This window comes from Epinephelus lanceolatus, chromosome 4 (assembly GCF_041903045.1).
Source record: "Epinephelus lanceolatus isolate andai-2023 chromosome 4, ASM4190304v1, whole genome shotgun sequence".
NCBI classification, from domain to species: domain Eukaryota; kingdom Metazoa; phylum Chordata; class Actinopteri; order Perciformes; family Serranidae; genus Epinephelus; species Epinephelus lanceolatus.
This window is the reverse complement of record NC_135737.1, coordinates 4711960-4731011: the sequence shown is the minus strand read 5'-3', so window position 1 is coordinate 4731011 and position 19052 is coordinate 4711960. Positions and strand designations below refer to the sequence as shown.

The 19052-nt window shown below is 39.9% G+C and overlaps 1 protein-coding gene across 12 annotated transcripts in view; it reads right to left on the bottom strand.

Moving 5' to 3' along the window:
- myo18ab (myosin XVIIIA b) overlaps positions 1–19052 on the bottom strand; it is a 242630-nt gene that overhangs the window by 20125 nt on the left and 203453 nt on the right. For all 12 annotated transcript variants that reach the window (XM_078166882.1, XM_078166877.1, XM_033631202.2 and 9 more), the window contains 6 exons: positions 17121–17234; positions 9121–9237; positions 6517–6600; positions 4225–4362; positions 651–836; positions 356–495 (listed from right to left, as the gene is read on the bottom strand). In XM_078166882.1, the coding sequence (XP_078023008.1) occupies positions 356–495; positions 651–836; positions 4225–4362; positions 6517–6600; positions 9121–9237; positions 17121–17234 (779 nt within the window). The remainder of the gene's footprint in view (positions 1–355; positions 496–650; positions 837–4224; positions 4363–6516; positions 6601–9120; positions 9238–17120; positions 17235–19052) is intronic.

The window sequence follows — 19052 nt, the reverse complement described above, 5'->3', positions numbered from 1 at the left end:
GGATGGTCCTTAGAGAGTAAACTGAAGGAGAGAGACAACTATGAACATAATGCAAACAACAGAAGTCAGATGCTGCAAAATCCAGATGTTTATCTACATAAAACAGCATGGTACTGCTGTGTGCAATAATAACAACAATAATCATCATAATAATAACAACATTATTTTTATCCATTTTCTGGTAAACTTGATCCTGATTTTCATTCAGCTGTTTACTGAACCATCTTCATGAACCATGATGCCGATGAAGACAGTGAGATTCTGCAGAAAGCTCTGGAAACAGCTTGTAAGTGGACCTTGAGCAATTTTCTTTTAATCCGCCTCCAAACCTAAATTTTTATTATTTTTTTTTTACCTGTTGATAAGGTCTTCATTGTCGTCACTCTCCATCTCGTCCTCAATGGCTGCCTGGAGGTCACCGATCCTTTTGAAGGCCAGTTTGAGGTCTGCCTGCAGGCTCTGATTAGCAGCCTCTAAGCTCTCAATGTCCATTTCCTGTTCATGAGACAAGAGTCAGCAAACCAGGACCAAAGGTTAATCAGTGTTGCTGATGTGTTGTTGATGGATGCTATGCAGGCTCTCCTAAAATAACTGAGCTGCTCGTTCATTGATAATTATTACGAACTTGTCTTTGTCAGTTACATCCTTACCAGCTCGTGTTTTTTGCGGCTGGCCTCGGCTTCCTTTTTGGCCAGTTCACCCATCTCCTCTTTGACGTCGCGGATCTGTCTCTGCAGCCGTTTGTTCTGTTCCTTCTCTCGATTCTCGCTGCTGCTGCGCTGGTCTCGCTCCTCTGTCAGCTTCTCTAAGTTCTCCTTAAGACGAGCTACAAGGCTCTGCACAGCAATAAAAAGATATGGTTAAAAATACGGTCAGATTGATACCATATACTGTATGTGAGATAATGTAGAGCCAGCTGGACAGTACATGAATATATTGTTTTGTAGGAACAAAGGCAGCCCCCTCTTTTATTTGAAGTATGTCAGTGGAGCTGGGGTGCCAACAAAGAAGGGGCCAAAAAAAAACCCCAAAAAAACAAACCACCACCACCAACAACACAGGGGCGTCCAGTAAAAAAAGTTAGACCTGGCACAACTTTTGCAACTTAGCTCAGCTTCACCCTGATCTCTCCAACACAGTCTGCTAGAATTTTGGGCATTGTGATTGATGGCAAACTACCTTTCACTGAGCATGTTGTATCTGCCACTCAGCTGTGTTGCTTTGAAATGACTAAACAACATCAGAGATCGAGTCCTGTCTGACTGAATATGCAGCTCAACTCCCTGTACCAGCTCTGGTTCTTTCTCGCCATGATCACTAATATTTTATTCTGGTAGGGCTGCCAGTGTACAAAATAAATCCTCTGCAAATGGTCTAAAATGCGGCAGCACTTCTGGTCGTCATTTAGCCATTTAGCTCATGTCACTCACTTTTCATTTCTCTCAAGTGACTTCCTGATGATGGTTGCATTAACTTCAAATGATTTACATTTCTACAAATAAATGGCGACTAGTTCTGATGTCATATCTCAATCCAAACTCTTGTCCTGTACGGTCACTTGGTGGTTAAATGAGTTACCCAACTCCATTTGATAAGCAGAATCCGTGTCTTGATGACCTACATCTTCCAAGAGTACATACTTACCAAAATGCTCTTTCTCTCTGTCTTCATCCTTCTCTAGCTTTCTAGTAGTTTGCTAGGCACTAATTTGTTACTCTACACTTCTGCAAGCCTTGTGGCACATGTGTCAGGTACAATGTTGAACTAAGTGCTGAGGCACTTACTCTCGAAGGCTTCTCCTTGATCTACTGTGGATTGGACTGTACTTCATTTGTACATCGCTTGGGATTATGCAGAATAGCTACTGCAAATTATCTATGTGGCAAATGTGCCTAGAGTCACAACATATGGAAAACTCCTGTTTTCAGACATCCAAAATGAGGCAAAAACTTTCCTGTTAAGGGCTTTATCACATGCTGCACAGAGAATGTCATTTATTTACTAAAATGCCCATGTGATAAGATTTATATAGGTAAAACTACATGCATATTAAAACAAAGGATAAGTGAGCACAAGAGCTCAATCAGACGCAATGATATAAACTGTCCTTGTCCATCATTTTAATGAATTTTCACATGCTATCTCTTCTCTACGATTCCAGGGCATTGAACACATTGAATTGCCAAGAGGGGGATATATGGAAGAAAGATATGCCAAAGGGAGCTTTTCTGGATTGACACTTCAGCCTACAGGCCTTGATGAGGATTTTGATACGAGTGTTATGCTGTAATCCAAGATGTTGATGGTTCTCACCTGATACCCTTTCATAACCCCATGTCCTATTTGTGCTTCGAGAACGTATTGTATAGATTTGGGGATCTCTGATTAATGATGGCTTTAGCCTGATTCCTCTCAGAGCCCCATTTACAATGTGATGTAACTGTAATTTGATATTGTTGTAAGGTGCTCTGTGATTTTAAATGTTTTTTTTTCTGTTTTCATGGTGTTCCACACTTGTTTTATATTGTGGTACTGTATGACAAGACAAATATGGCTTCCATTTCTACACCTTTCAGTTTGCCACCCAGTATTTAAAAAACTACAACTCGCAGAGGGTGGAGCTCCTACCACCAGGGTTGCACAAAGGTGTATTGCATACAGCCAGTGACTGGGCTGAGATTGGTTACTTTTATCAGCCTGTCCATTGTCCATATTTCTGTTAACTTTCAGATTGCTGTGACGAAAGATAAACAATTGCTGCAGTGATAACTTTGTGTTTTGGCTTCTGATCAACCTTCAGAATCATGCATCTGTTTCTTAAACTCGACTTCCTGGATAGTATTTCATGTCTCACTGGTACCCGAAACAAAATGAACCCACAAACCGCTGACGCTGATGGGAATGTCTTTAAAATTGTGACCTGATCATGCTAGAGATGAAAAGTCAGAGAATCACCAAAATGATGAATATAGGAGCATGAATATCTGTACCAAATGCCAAAGCAATTTACCTAATATTTGTTGAGATATTTTACTCCTGATCAAAGTGGTGATCCAACTGACTGACAATGCCGTCGCAGTATAGTCCCTCAAAAATCTGCATTGACCAATCCCTTGTTCAAAATTCAGTTCAGTAGCAGATGAGAATCAGAGCATGTAACAAGTAAATACATTCCAGGAAGTCCCTGACACAATATGAACAAATGCCTGTTGTGGTTCAGTAGTTATGGATATGAGCTTAACACGTCTCCACAGAACCCAGCCAGAAGACAATGTTAACAATACATGAGCTTATTTGTATCAATAATGCATAGAAGTGGTGCCGCAGGCTTTCATCACATATATGTTAGTCTTCAGCAGTGTTTTAACAGATGTCTCTTATATGGGTCTTTTAAATCTGCAGCAAGTCTGTATTCAGTCTGTGTGTAAATGCCAGCAGCATACTCCATCAGTGAGTTAGCTCCTGCATTAGCTACCAGCCATGTCCATATTTCACATACTGAGTGGGTGTTGTACTGTGCCTCCTCACATCTGTATTGATTGAGCTCCACTACCTCCAGCTTTGATGAGTTATACTACTCAGGCAACCTGAAATATTCACTCACTGCAGTTTTTAATGCTGGTGAGAAGCCATAAAAAAACAACCAAAAGGCAGAGTGTAATCTTTGTGTATTTTCCTAACTTTGCACATTTCACCACAGGCTAGAAAAAAAAAAGAAAATCACACTTAATAAATAAATATATTTATTTGACTTTGGAGGGCAAGGAGCAGAGGGAGTGTGCCTGGCGGTGAACACATTGCACAGCTAGTAATTACTAAACTGAACCTGCAAAATTGAGCGCAGGGTCATTTTATCAGTGGGCGAGAGAGGATTTCAATTTCTCCCTTGGAGCGTGCAGATGGGAACCTTTATCCTTCACTTGTGCTTTTTGTCTCGGGCAAAATCTGCAAATAATTTAAAAATGACACAATAACAAATGGTATTGTCAAGTGCGAGTTACACAAGCTAGAGGACAAAGTAAAGCAGGGATGGCTAAATCTGACTGGAAGTGGTCTGACAGTGCATTTATGTTCAGTTTATCATGACCTTTCTGTGTCCATCTCGGACCCCTGCAGCACAATTCAGCCTCCCACCAACCTCTTCGGATGTCTTCCGCATGCTGGAGCTTCCTCAACCAACCACCTACCAACACCAGTAGTCCTTCACCTGTCTTAAGTTCTCACCTCCAGCCGTTTGACCTGGGTCTTCTCAAACTCCAGCTTGCTCTCCAGCTCCCGGATCTTGGCCTCCTGCCGGCTGACAAGGGATTTCTCTACCATGGACTGCTCCTGGAACTCCAGCTGGCTCTGGAGGGCTTGCATCTAAGACACAAATATGCACATATTTATGTCACTATACTTCTGAGTACGACCCATTGGCTAGAATAAAATCAGTGCTTTTTGTTTAATTTAAAGCTTTTCATTTCAAAAAGTAGACATGACATGTGGAGTGCTGCTTGACTCTATCCTGGGTGCACTACTCTTTAACAGTTTTTAGGTTTTCACTCCAATCAGTCACTATGATAGTTGATGTTTTGAGTTGTATAAATGCACTTTCTCTGACAAAGGGCTCACTTGTACTCATTTTATGTACAAATATAGATTTTTGTCTGTATCCACAAGTTTTAAGAAAACATGCACAAATACAGACAAAATGAATGCAGGGTGCAGACAGAAGGCTCCATCCACTTCCATATATGTATCTAATGCTGAGCACTATTGAGCCCTAAGGGAGCTAATCCCCTGCTGTGTTTGGCTGTATTAACCTTGAGTTTCTTGGGACACATGGCACAAGGTAGAGTATCTGAAGTATTTTTGAATCTTAAATGTTTGAAGCTTTGTCTGGATCTGGCACGTCAAGTCATAAACACATCAACCCCATGAAACCAGCCTAGCCAAAACCATCACAAGGCTAATATAATATTTGTGTATGGATTGATCAAACAAGGTGAGTTTTAGAGGTGTTAAGACAGCTGTTTTGGTCAGTCCAAAACACCAAAATATTTAGGTTACTATCATTAAAGAAAAAAAAGGAGGAAGTCCTCACATTGAGGAAGCTGGAACTAGCAAACAACTGGCTTTGTAGGTTGAAAAGTAACACAAGCTCATAAATGGCAATATTAAAATAATGTGGCTCCCGTTCTTGAACCTTTCTGAATCACTGTCATGATCCTGGCTTTAAAAGGTAACTCTGGAGATAAATATCTCAAAGTCAGAATTATTCTAAGTGATGCTGGTGATACTGAACCAGATTGTATTCCAAAGTGAAGTGTTCTGGTTTCCATTATTTAGTCAGAGTAGTTTTGACCAATCATGTCTGAGCAGGCTTTGGTTGCCTGCAGGTAAACAGTCTGTGTGGAGAGCAAAAGAGGCGGAATGCATAGGCCGAAATGCAATCTCAAAACCCATCGACTATCATCTGAAGACAAATTAGTTCTTTATTACCTTTTTTTTTAAAATTTATCTGCATTCCTACCTCTCAACTCTAACTCCAAACTCACATTTAAAACTGCTAATCACACTTTAAACAATAAGGCCCTGATCACACAGAAAGTGTTTTGCAGGTGCACCCCCCCCCCCCCCCCCCAATTTTTTAAAGTGAATGCCACAAGTAAAAAAAAATTTGCTGCGCCTTTTTATTGTTTTATTTTATTGTTTTACCCCATCACCTCCCCACTCTTACTTTCCTGTGTAATTAATTTACTGATGATTTTTTTACTATTATAACTTTTTTAAATTCCACAGTAATTTGTATGTAGTTCCTACAGTGGACAGGTAGAGGGTACTTGCTTACTCTGGTTGAGGGTGAGAGACTGTCAGAAAATAGTTTGTCGGGCACAGGGAAATGGAAATCTGTGTGGGTACATCAGACCCTAAAAAAGAGGGTGGATCACGGTGAGTATTACCAGTTGGTCCAGGAGCTTCGCCTCGATGATGGCCGTATGAAGTACTGCACTTAAATGCCTCAACGCCTGGTGATGTCTATTGAGATCGTGGTAACTGGGGTATGTAAAGTCGTATAGCTCTGGGTATCCAGCAATCGCTACCACCAGTTTCTCCTCCATTGTTTATCAACTGTAAATTTGCTGTCATAACCATAAAGTCCTGAAGTTTTTTCAAATCAAGGAGTTCAGAGCGTGCCTCAAAAACATTCATTCTCATCAAAAACAATTAGAAAAAGACGCCTCCAGCTGCTAAAACGCTTTCTGTGTGATCAGGGCCTAAGCAGCACAGGGAGGAGGACGCCATCATCAGAGTGATAGCCAATGGGTTCTGAGATTGCCAGTTCACTAACCTTGCCCTACTGGTTTCCCTCCTCTAGTCTGACTTTTTAAAGCTGACACAGGATTGAACTCCAACTCGTTCAACACTGTTACATCTCTGCCTGTTTTACTGTGCTTTTAGACAGCCTGCAGATTTTAACTGGGTGTCCTTGTCACATCAATGGTATGCTAAGAGCACAAAGCCAGCATCTACCTTCTCCTGAACATCCTGCTTCTCCTTGAGGGCCTCCTCCAGCTGGGCTTGTAGGTCACTGATCTGAGCCAGGTTCTGGGCTGACTGAAACCACAAAAACACAGGAAAGAAGCAAAGTCAGTGAGCAACATGATACTGTAATTTCACATTCAACATGTTTTTCTTGTATTCCATCTGATGGAAGAGGGAATAATGATCTCGTTTTCATGAGTAAATCATCAATTATACAGCATGCAGATTATAAATGCAGCTAAAAACCTAAAAACTTCTACTATCTATATCAATCAAAGGCCACAGTGACATCACAGTGACATTACCTTGACAAATAAATCTGATAGGAAGATTTTTTTAGTCTGGTAAAAGCATATCAATAAATCTCCTTTCAATGTGACCTATGTGGAATATTTGAGATGAGTGCTTTTTTTTCACAGTAGATGAAGCACTCTGCTACGGCAAGTCCCACAGGGAATTCAGCTGCTTCAATTTAGACAGGAAGGATGGATTCATTTGGTGCCAGTGGAAACAGATCACTCATCATTCCATCAGCGATGGAAAGAAAGCGCTTTTACTCCACTTTCATTTCCACTTGCTGTTCATATGCTTATACAGCTACATTAATACTAATGGGAGGCCACTTGGAGCTCGCAAAATACCACTGCTTTTCAAAAATGTCTCAATTGGCAGGGATAGATGCTGTTAAAACAATTCAATGTACAGCTTGATTCAGGGATTTTACCTTTTACAAATGAACCTGGGATTGCTTTTTGACATGATATGGTGAACATGAAATGCTCTGTGAAAGATGCAGGCCAGACTAGGTTTATAGTGTAGGTGTGTGTGTTGTGGCAATGTCCATGCATCAGCCTGTTGATTTGTTGGGTAAATCTTCGCTTCTAATTAAGATCACACACCAGACAGTCAATGACTTTCATCTGTTACAATGTATGATGGATGATGCAGTTTTCTTGTTGACAAGCATATTCCACATAAACATTCGGCCCAGTATACACACACACACACACACACACACACATATACATATACATATATACACATATACATATATATATATATATATATATATATATATATATATATATATATACACACACACATATACACATATACATATATACATGTAATATATGTGTAAATTCACAGGGGCAGGCAGTGGGTGAGAGCAAAAATACATTTTTTAGTTTTTTTACATAAAACAAATGAAAAAGATGTGCAGTGTATGTGTAACATGTTGACATCTTAATCACTATTATAAAGCCACAATAACTTTCATTTTGAAAGTCAGTAACACAAGTGTAGCCTTTGACCTTGTCGTCACGTTCCTCACCCATGAAACTTTGCAGCCTGAGGATAAGGTGGCAGCCTACATTGTGTTCAAGACACCTAAGGAGAATCCTTCTGAGGTTTTATGGTGGTAGAAGGAGCATGCTAATATGTATATAAAACCCTGTTGACTTACACATGTGCAGCACTGTTAGGGCAGGATATATGGATCGGTTTCCAGTTGTGAACAAATAAATGCTTTTTCATGTAACGCAGCTCCAACCACATTTAGTGGCTTTTCAGAACATCTAGGCTGTGGATGCATAGTCAAAAATTATGTTCTATGCCTTTTCCCAGTCACTTGACCCTGACCTTGATGAATGTGTGTGTGTGTGTGTGTGCGCGTGTGTGTGTGGGAAAGAGAGGGTGAAGGGAGATAGTGTGTTATTGGTCACTGTTATTGCCACTTGTTGTGGTTGTGGTTCTGTGCATTGACAGCTCTATTTTATTCTGTTTCTACACAAGTGGCGGGGTCAGATATGAGGCCAAAAATATGTTTTCTTATTTCTAAAGTAAGTAGCATTGCTTCTTTTTATTACATTCATTTGCATTTGTTTCAAAAATTGTCATTACCAAAAGCTAAAAAAAAAAGGTTTCAAATGGGTTATACAGGCTGAAGAAAATGTCTGGTCCATCTACACTTCCTGGTTTATATCTGGCCGGGATGAATTAATAGCACTGACATACAGTACTAGTTGTAGAGTTGATCAGTGCTGCACAGGTTGTGTATGTGAATTACTTTAAGGCTCTCTGCTGAGATTCTAACCTCTAGAAGCACTTCACAGCAGTTTTGCTATGAGTGTCTCATACACATGCATGCAAGTGTACATGCCTACATGCAAATGATTGGATACACAGTCCAATGACCAATGGTATCACTATTTCTCTAATCTACAGATGGGGTAACACACCAACAAACAGTACGCTGCAATGTGCCAGCAAAGGCAGGGAAGAGAAAGACTCCAAATTTCAGAATGCTGTATATAAAAAATGACTGCAAATATTTTGAGAGGAAGGAAATACGTTCAACATAGTAAAACACCTGTCTTATTCACTGCAATGTGTTGCAGTGAATAAGACAGGTGTTTTTGTGTTTCTCTGCAAGTTAGAGCAACGAGAGGGGGTAAAGGTTATACGACACACTTGACAGGCAACCAAATGAAATGCACACGGAAAAGTTACATATTATATCTAAATAATTAATTAATAGTTTAAAGAATAAAGCTGTAAATGGAAGTATTATGAAAGAGGAGAAAAGCAGACCTGAGCCACAGCAGCCTTGTGCTTCTTCATGAGCTCATTGAGGTCCTCCTGGTCCTCCTCCATCCTGGACTGCAGGTCATTCTTCTCTCTCTGCAGACGACTCAGCTGCTCCTCCAGCTGAAGGACAGAAAGCAAATCAGTCTGTAAATAGACAAACCCAGCTGTGCTGGAACTGTGTCAGTTCTGCTACCAAAACCAAAAACAACTCTAATACAGAAAAAAAAAAAAACCTCAGTCCCACAAACAGGATCTGTGCTATAGGGGTCAAGGTCTCTTAATCTACAGGTCAAATGCTTTTGTACTGTAACACAACTGTAATTTACCTTTTCATTTTTTAATAACAGCAATATTTGATAAATTCCAGCTACACCAATCTTGCTCATGCGTCTACAGCTGTAAAAAAATAACATCTATCAAACATAAAATGTGAGGAGACATAAGCATTAATCACAATGCACTGCCACTTAAAAAAACCTTTTTGGAGTCTACCAGTCTGCTGAATGGAACAATATCAGTTCCTACAGCTTTCCAGATTAGAAAACAAAATTTGCTTCTCAGAATAAAATTGGCCAAAACTAAACAGGCTGCGAGTGACTCTGATTTACAGTCATGACACTACATTTACAGTTATAGCTGATATAGTAAATGTCTGTGCGTATTAGCAAAGGTAGTGATCAGCAGCACATAAATAACAAATAATGTGTTGCTGTATACAGTGATTTCAGTTGGGTGCAGCAGTACTGCCGGTGGGGGAAAAACATGAAGACATGCAAATAGAAATAATAAACGTGGTTGTTAAAAGAAGAACAGTTTTAAAGTCACAGAAGCTCATGGGCAAAGATTTGCCCATGGGTTTATCTTTGCTCCACTTGACCAGCGATTTTCAAACTTATCATGATTTCAGCTTGCGGGTATGCATGAAGGGAGAGATGAAACGCCGGGAAAAAATAAATAAATGTATGTGATGGTAAACAAAACTTCACACATCGACGCACCTTAGAAATACATTATGTTGTAAGCTACGGAAAATAATTTATGCCATAATGTTACATTAAATGAAAGTTTATCCATGTAATATTACTGAAACAATTTGATTACACAAAACAAAATTCCATGACTTTTGCAAAGCGTTCAGTGGTTTTTACTAATTCCGTGACTTTTCCAGGCCTGGAAAATGTGATTGTGAAATTCCATGACTGTGGGAACCCTGGGCTCTGCAGTAGATGAGTATGCCTTTCTTTGTTTTGTTTTTTTTTGTTTGTTTTGTTTTTCTTTTACCTGATGTGTCACATTCAATGTCACAGGTTAGTAAATGTAAAAAGTAGCATGGTGGCCAGTAAAGTCTTACTATGGTTACCTCTTTTTTTTTATTCCTTGCTTATCCTCTCTGCACGTTGTTTTGTGGCAGCCTGTCTTTGCATCACACAGCAAAGGAGCTTAAATTAGCACGTCCGCCTTGGTGTCTTTTTTCCATCACTGCTGATCAAAGCTTATCGGACTTGGAGACGATAAATGCCAGTGACCGTTGGAGAGTCATTTGACCCAGAAGTGAAGGCTGACTGTAATCTTTACCATTAAATATAAAAAGCCAGGTGTTAAGTAGTTTTTTTGTGCAGTGGGAAAGGCACTTCTGTGGCAATTTTGTGTGTGGTCATTTTGTGTCTCTTTGCAGTTCCTGCAGTTCTTAAAAAGATCAGATCTCTTTGTGGTCTTACTCTTTTTGAGTCTCTTCCTGGTCGGTACATGTTATATGAGTGGCATTTTGCAAATGAAGGCCAGTGGGCTCCCTGACACTTTGGGCCCCTGGGCCAATATGTAATAGGCACATTCAGTAATCCACCCATGATTTTACCACATATAGTAAATCACTTAATACTGCTAGTGATATAAACAGCTACTGTGCAAGTCCGGCATGTTAGACCAGTCCTACTGAAGAGAGATCAACAGACAAAAACACATTTCTCAACACTGAGGTAGTTCACTGGAATACCTTCATTAACAAAACCAGGAACTGACTGCTTCTGAGCATAGACTAAGTACAGAGATAGTTACTGACAGCAGCATATTGTGCCACCATGACAAAAAACTAAATAATTGCTCAGATTCTTCATTTATCCTTTCTTTTATGCTGAAATAAGATATAACACTACACTGTTATAACAGATAGATGGATGAGGGCAAAGATTTTGTGATGCAGCAAGATTAAAAAAAAGATTCAAACATGAAACGTTTTTAGTCAAAACAAGATAATTTGGTATGTACTAATGACTGGAAACATATGTCGTTGCATAAATTCATTTCTTCTGCTCACCTCACACCTTCGGGCACTATACCATCAAAGTAATATATAACTGAAAGTTAGAAGTAATATATAAAAATATGGGAACATTCCCAAAGCACACTGGTGTATACATTTACATTACCTTTGTATACAAGTAGATAGTCAATCAATACCTTTTCCTTTCATCATCTCCATACATGAAATGTAACTAAATTGTCATCGTTTGGAGCTGTTTGTCTGCATTGTAAGTGTGTCACTCTATGCACAGCAGAGGCTTTCTGAGGAGAGCCCTTATTAGCTCCTACACAGACCTCCTCTTATCACAGGGCCCAACAGGGGTTATTTAAGGTCCCAGTCCTAACTAAGATATCCAATTAGAGGCTAAGAGCTAGCAGCAACTGTGTCGTGCCTTCAGCTGAGGGGAGGGACTGTGCTGAAGTAATCCTATTTCTGTAATAACTGGGATAATATACAAAAGAGGGAGAGAGGTTGGTGGTGCAGGGCTATGGATTAATAAATGATGACTAATGTGGCTGTGAGAAAAGGCTAATGAATCCATTTGCACATAGCGAGTAGATGAGAGGAGTCAGGGACAGGCAAAGCCGACACCGTGGCATCTATCTTATTAAGAAACAATCCAAACAGGATGTAAAATGGACCCAAATCACTGAATCAAAAGACAGCTTCAAAGTATGGATTTGGACTGAGAGGGTAAGATTTATTTATTCCTCATCTATTTTCACTATTACCACCCACTGCTGAGACATACCAAGGTGTACTTCAGTAACTAAAAATATCCATGTGAAATCTGGGGCAAATTCATTTACATATCACACTTTCCTTTTTTAAATTCACCGTTGGCCTCGCTGAGTGCTGATAAAAGCTTTGAAAGCAGCTCCAGCTCCGCAGCATGGGTAAAATATTGTGATAGACGCTTGGAGAAAAAAAAAAAAAAAAAGTGACAGTCGAAAGCATCAAACTTTCATTTAACACGTTTAACAATAGGTTGTCAGTGCAATCTCAACCCAATTACGTGGCTTGGCTCTTTGTTTTTTTCTCTCAGGCTGCCATGGCTCTCAGTGAAAAAATAAAGCTGTCGAAAACATGCGAGACAGTTTTCTCAAAACACTGCAATTACGGCAATAGAATGGCAGGAGAATGGCAAAAATGGCGGACCATCTGAGAGAAATGTTATTTGCATGATTTTATCTTTGTTGAATTGCAGTGTATGATGTGGTCGGGCTGCATCAAAAACAACAACAACAACAACAACAAAAAACACCTCTATTTATGTAATAACCATTTCTGTCATCAGTTCTCGCAGCCTCTTACTATCGCAGCAGGCTGCATGTGTGCTCCAGAGGTTGTCCTCAAAGACACTTTTTCAAAGCAAACAGCTGGCGGCACGTTCTTATCTCTGAAATATTCCTTTTCCTACCTTCCACTAAGAGGATCATGCATTTTGTGAAAACAATTAAGATGCATTTGCTTTCCATGGTCTGAATTTTCTGAAGTGGATTTTTTTCTAGACCTGTTCAAACAACCTGACAAAATGATAGCTGAGATGGAGTCATTCATGGTTTGTTAAATAGGGGACAAATCACTCTTTAAGTTAAAGAATACAGGGTTTCAGTTTCTTTTTTAGGGACGGAAGTGGGTGGCTAGTGTCTGATACTTACTTAAAGGTTACCTATAGAGTTCTAGAGTGCCCCAGCAATGACTCGAAAACGAGTTAACATTTTAGCAACCCTGGTTCCGTAATCTTGAAATCAATGGGTTTTTTGAATGAGTTTTTGGTTAAATGCCTGAAATAAGGCCTGTGCGTAATAGACTTTCACGCTTTGTTTGACGACATAAAATCCGTCAGTAAATACTCCACTGTGAATTTTAAAGTTTTTGTGTGTCTTAAAAAAGGTGGTTGCTAACAAGTGGCTAAATGAGACTACAGAACATCATCACGCCAACCACAGCATCCAGTAGTGCTGTGGGGTCGACATTTAGCCTTGCCACCATGGTGTGTTTTTTTTTATAGCCTAACGTTATCTTTTTACTTCTGGCGATATCATTTAGGCTTCAAAAATCATTAAAGATTCAACGGTCCCTTGCACTTTTGTGCACATTGGGGTTCTGACGGTTTGCCAGTTGACGCATCTTCTGTTTGCTGTGAAAGTCAGAGTCTGCAAGAAGGAATGACATGGTATTTACTGCGTGGAGTGGTGGTGCTGAAATGATGTATTATAAATGCTGTACAACTTCTTGTGTTCACTATGTGGTGCTAGACAACTCAGTTATATACCTCATATTGCTGTATATGCATTGCAGACCACATTATGTAAATTTTGTTTAAATCAAATAATACTATCACACAAGGCTTATTTCCTGTTGCCAGTAGGTGGCGTAATGACAATAACACCTAACTAGAAAGTTGACATCTTCAGGGCTGGAGTCTAACAATTTGATTAAACACAACAAAATCCCATGACTTTTCCAAAACTTTTAATGATTTTTACTAATTCCATGAGTTTTCCTGGCCTAAAAATGTCATTGAGAAATTCCACAACCAGGTTTTCCATGAACGTGGGAACCTTGTACCGCTTAAGTTCTTCTTCTTACAGCCATTTTTTAATGACCTCTCTCCAATCTCGCACATGTGCTAGAGTCCTTTGCACATGGTACAACACCAGACGTTGCGCTAGACTTTTTCGTCGCCGGTCATTTTGACCGACAGGGTCATAAAAATCCGGTCATAATCTATTTTTACAGCTCATTTTAATTTTCGTTTTTAAATAATAAAGATAGCCTATTCAAAGACATTTAGTTTTCATTCGTTCATTTTTAATAAATCCAACAAGCAAGTTATAAAGTGTGCATTAATAAGGACATCAACGAAAAGATGAACAGACATCCACACACCCGTGCCATTAGGCTTCGCCCTGGACACACTGGACGGCACTAACGCGTCACTAACACGTCCGGTGTGTCCAGGGCGTTATGTAGTTATGCCTGTAGGCTTGGTGACACAAAATTAAAATTGTAATGAAGTGATTATGGTATTGAAAAATGTGTTCAGTTATGCACTGTTGTGTTATTATAAATTATAAACACGGTATTTTCTCCTCACGTTCCTCAGTGCGTGCTGTTGTTATTTTATTTTGAAAATTGGCCGGATTCTCTCGTCTTTTTTGTGTCCGACTTCCTGTTTGGTACCATCCGCTTGATCCAGCTTGGCAGAAGCACTCGCGGCTCCCGTGAAAATGCCTCTACTCCGCAGGCGCTCCGCTCTGCTCAGCGGCCTGTGTGGACAGTCAGATAGGTTAACATGGGCGCTGACTGAAAACTGCCTCCGCTGCTGGGCGCTGTGCTTCGGTTCCGCGTCCGGTGTGTCCAGGGCGTTATGTCAACAACGCTATATGAGGCAGATGAATGACTTTTTCTCTGCAGTGTGAAAATGGCAGCCACTTAAACCTAGACTGTGCACTCCACCGCCAAGTGGGCAGGGGTGGTAATTGCAACCGGTCAAAATGGCCGACGGCCTTCAGATTTTCTGGTCATTGCTGTAAAAATCCGGTCAATGACCGAGAATATCCGGTTAACGCGACCCCTGTACAACACCTGCCCTTATATAGTGCTTAGGGGGGTTACCTATGCTAATACTCATGACCAAGTGGGATTCATCATCCAGCACAGCTGGGTAAGAGCAGATTTGGATGGTGGATGAACATTTGGTGAATCTGAAATTGACTTCTCCTATTTTAAATATAGAGAAATTTAAGAGAAACTTGCTGCATGAGGCCCAATGTGTCACTTCATCACAGTGCAGTTAGTCCTACTCAATGAGATGCATTGATGATTATAAATGTAGTTTAACACCAAATAAGACAATAATTTATACTGTTGGCACAGTCCATAATTCCCCAATGTTGCTCATTATTTCACTGTCTAGCTATATAGCAAGGTATCTCTGTATGTCTGTATGTGTGTCCTCTCCATTCCATTCTGATCTACTTCACACTTGGCAGGTGTGTGGCTGGGTGACCCAAGGACGGGCAGTGTCAAATTTGGTGCATTCTGGACATGCTCAGTGTTAATAAGCTTTGAATAAACAAGTGAACAGTAATGCTCTGTGCAGCAGTGGGGCGGGGCGCTACGTCCACAGCAGGATTTTCCAGGCCGCAGCTCATTGACTGCAGCTCACTTTTGCTGCTGAATGCTGGATAAATTAACAATACAACCGAACACTGTCAACAAGCAAGAGCCAATAGCCTACAAAAACAGCCCTACTCTGCCACTGCAACTCAAACTGTTTTAATCTGCCACATAAACTTGTAACATTGACAACTTTACAGCTGGCAAAATATCTCTGCTATTTAAATCCATGATCTACTTTATAACTGTGATGTTCATGTCAAAGCAAGCAACTAGCAGGCCTATTTGGAAATGAATATCTCCTCTAAGTGTATTTCACTGTTTTTTCTAACTGCAAGTAGCCCCAACTTGAGTGTGTTTTTCAGGGGCGGATTAAGTATTTTGGGGCCCCAGGCAAACACCATCTTACTTAACTCTTCACCCTTTCTCTAACTATGAATGCTGGTATTTGCAATGGGAGAAGAAGTACTTAAAACTTTTGTTTGTGTGAGCAGTTTTCGAGAAAGCTGCGAGCAGCACTACCACAGGCCAAGCACTCGGCCTGTTCCAAACAGGCATTTTTTAAATGACACAGCACTGGTTACTAAGAAATCTTTAAGAGCACTTAGGTCTTCTCCAGGTCATTTACTAAATAGGAATCCTTTTGGAAATGAACTGACATCTTCAATGAGTGCACATGTGCAAACTTATTTGGTTTATCTTTCTTTTTAGGGTAAAAGAAAAAGTGAAAAACAAACGAAATGAGAAAATGCAAAGATCATCCTGATACCCTCCTCCATCCCTCCATTTCTCCTCTCCTAGTATCTGTTCCTGACCTACAGCTATGTCAACTCAATTATCTTTACCCTTCACTGTACTGTGGACATAATATTCACCTTTCTAAAACACACAGTCAAACTTTTCAAGGTGCCATGTCTTATTCACATTAGATTCAGCAATATGTTAAAAGCAGTTTTAACAGTCAGTAATTTCTCTTTACCAGGCAGGAGAGAAAGCAAAAGGAGATTACACATCACTGACAAAGAGTTAGATTGAGGGTAATGAATAACAGGAGAGATGTGGGAGAGAAGAAAAGGGGGAAAAAAAACACACTTTGACCAACACATGGAAGCAGATTGCCATGGGAACAGGGTATAAAGTAAGAAAAGTCATGCCAAAAGGACAGAAAATATAAAGGTCAAAAAAGATTAAGATAGCCTAAGATAAGAAAAAAGAACAGAGCACTTAAGATGTAAAGAAAGAGGTATAGACTGAATAAAGACAAGTGTATGTTTTTGCAGGAAAACAAAGATCCTACAGCAGAGAACTGGAAAATATGGTAAAAGAAGCAGAAAATGGAGAACACAGGGGCTCCAAGGGAACAGTTTGCCCTCTAACCCCATATCTCTGGCTAAAGGCAATCATTTGACATACAGTATTTACTGCTGCCTAGCTACCACCACAGATGGTGCAGCCATATAAAACCATACTCTAGGTGATCATCACTGATGGTTATTCTAAATGTTGTGATAGAATTATTATTATTTTTTTTAAATTTAACAACAACTTGCAGGATTTAGAGAGTTCTACTGACCGCCTGTTTTGTTTTGGAGATGTCCTCCATCTGAACGTGCAGATCTTCTATCTCCACCTCCATGGACTTACGAGCTTTAACAGCAGCCGCACAGGTAAACTCAGACTCCTCCAGCTGGAATGGACACAAAAATGGAAGAAAATGTATCAGTTCAGTAATCTCAGAGTAACAAAATGTAGCTAACACCTTAGCTAATGTGATGTCACAGGTTAGATTGTCAAAATTAAAGTAACAACATCTTAAATTCCTGAGGAACTACGCTAGCATTAGTGACGGTTGCATCCATTCATATGCAGTTACCTTACGTTACAGTTCCCTCAAACAATATCACAAAGCACAGTACAAACTATATAAACAAATTATCTATTAAGGGTAGACTACTGATAAAATCTGAAGGTGCTTAGGTGACATTTACCCACCTGAAAGAATAAATGAAAACAGTGATTTTGCTGGTCTTCAGTAGCTTTACTCTAGGTGTAACTGCCAACTGAAGAACGCAGCGCAAACCAACTGTTTATATGCCCAGATTTGCTCTTGTGCCTTTACTCAAATCAGTTATGCTTTAAATTGAATGGGGGTATCTGTATGGTATCTGTAAAGATACAAAATTTATATCATATGCATAAAATAATGTCACAATTGAGTGGGCAGATTCACATAAATGACCTATATGTCACACTAACTATGTCATATCCAGCTGCTCGACCTAACGACCAACGAAGGAGGCTGCTCCTGTTGCTAGCTACCCCAACTACACTACCACGAAAGCAGCGATGGGCCTGCCAAGGGAGGTTCTGGATCTGGCTGGGTCGGACCTCTGTCGGCAGGCCAGTCGCTGCTTTCGTGGTAGTGTAGTTGGTTGTTCAGACACCTCTGCTGTTGAATTAGGTCGCGCTATTTTTGTGGATTGGATTGTTTTTATTTTCCGCACTTCCCAATTCCGGTATTGACTCTGACTTCTGATTGGTTGAAATGGCCTTTCCGTTAGAAGTTACATCGCCACCTACTGCTTTGGCATGTGTATCATATTTTTTATCACACCACTCGTGTGGACGAATTTTTTTGGAAACCAGAGCCCGAAAAACTTCGGTTTCAGAATTGATTTTCGCCACAGCTCCCGCACTGAATTCCCCGTGAACTACAGAACTCCCATGTTGCTTTGCAAGTGTACTAGGCTGATGAGTAGAATTTAAGAGACAGGCTAAATGACATGATGTTGCACACTCTTGTACAGTAGGTGGCGGTATGCACCTTTAAATCGTTTGCAATCTGCCAACCGAGAGAAGAAGAAAAAAAACTGCTTTGCAAGCTGTCATTCCGATTGAGACTGGCCAATAGAGACATGTCTTACAGCTTTCAGTTTAGGCCCCGCCCACCAGGTTCAGCTTTTTACTCGCAAAACTTTTTGACTTGCAAACGAAAAAAAATGACTTGCAAACAAAACTTTAGGATTTGCATTTTTTAATCAATCATTTTTTACTTGGAATAAAACATTTTTTGATTGCAATATTACAATATATTATAGATACTTTTGCTCTCAAATCTTTTTTTGATTGCAAAACCTACTCTGTTTGATTGAATAATAAAGAAACAAATGTAGCTCCATATCTATCCATGCTTTACATGTAAGTAAAACGCAAGCCACTATCCGGCCTGTTTATACAGTTTTACTGATAAAAACTGAGACCACTGTCAAATGAAAAATGCGGTTTAAACGCATTCAATGAAGCAACCCTATTATGAGGCAGAAAACTGGTATTGGATTCTCTGTAAAACCCTTGATTACATTTAATAACAATATTTTTAATGCGGAATGCCAACATTTTTTAAATTAATTTTCTCTAGAATTTCTGCACATGGCAACTGCAGTATGGTTAAAGTTAGGGAAACAATGAACTCCACTCCTTTTTTTCTGCCTTGCTACATACAGTG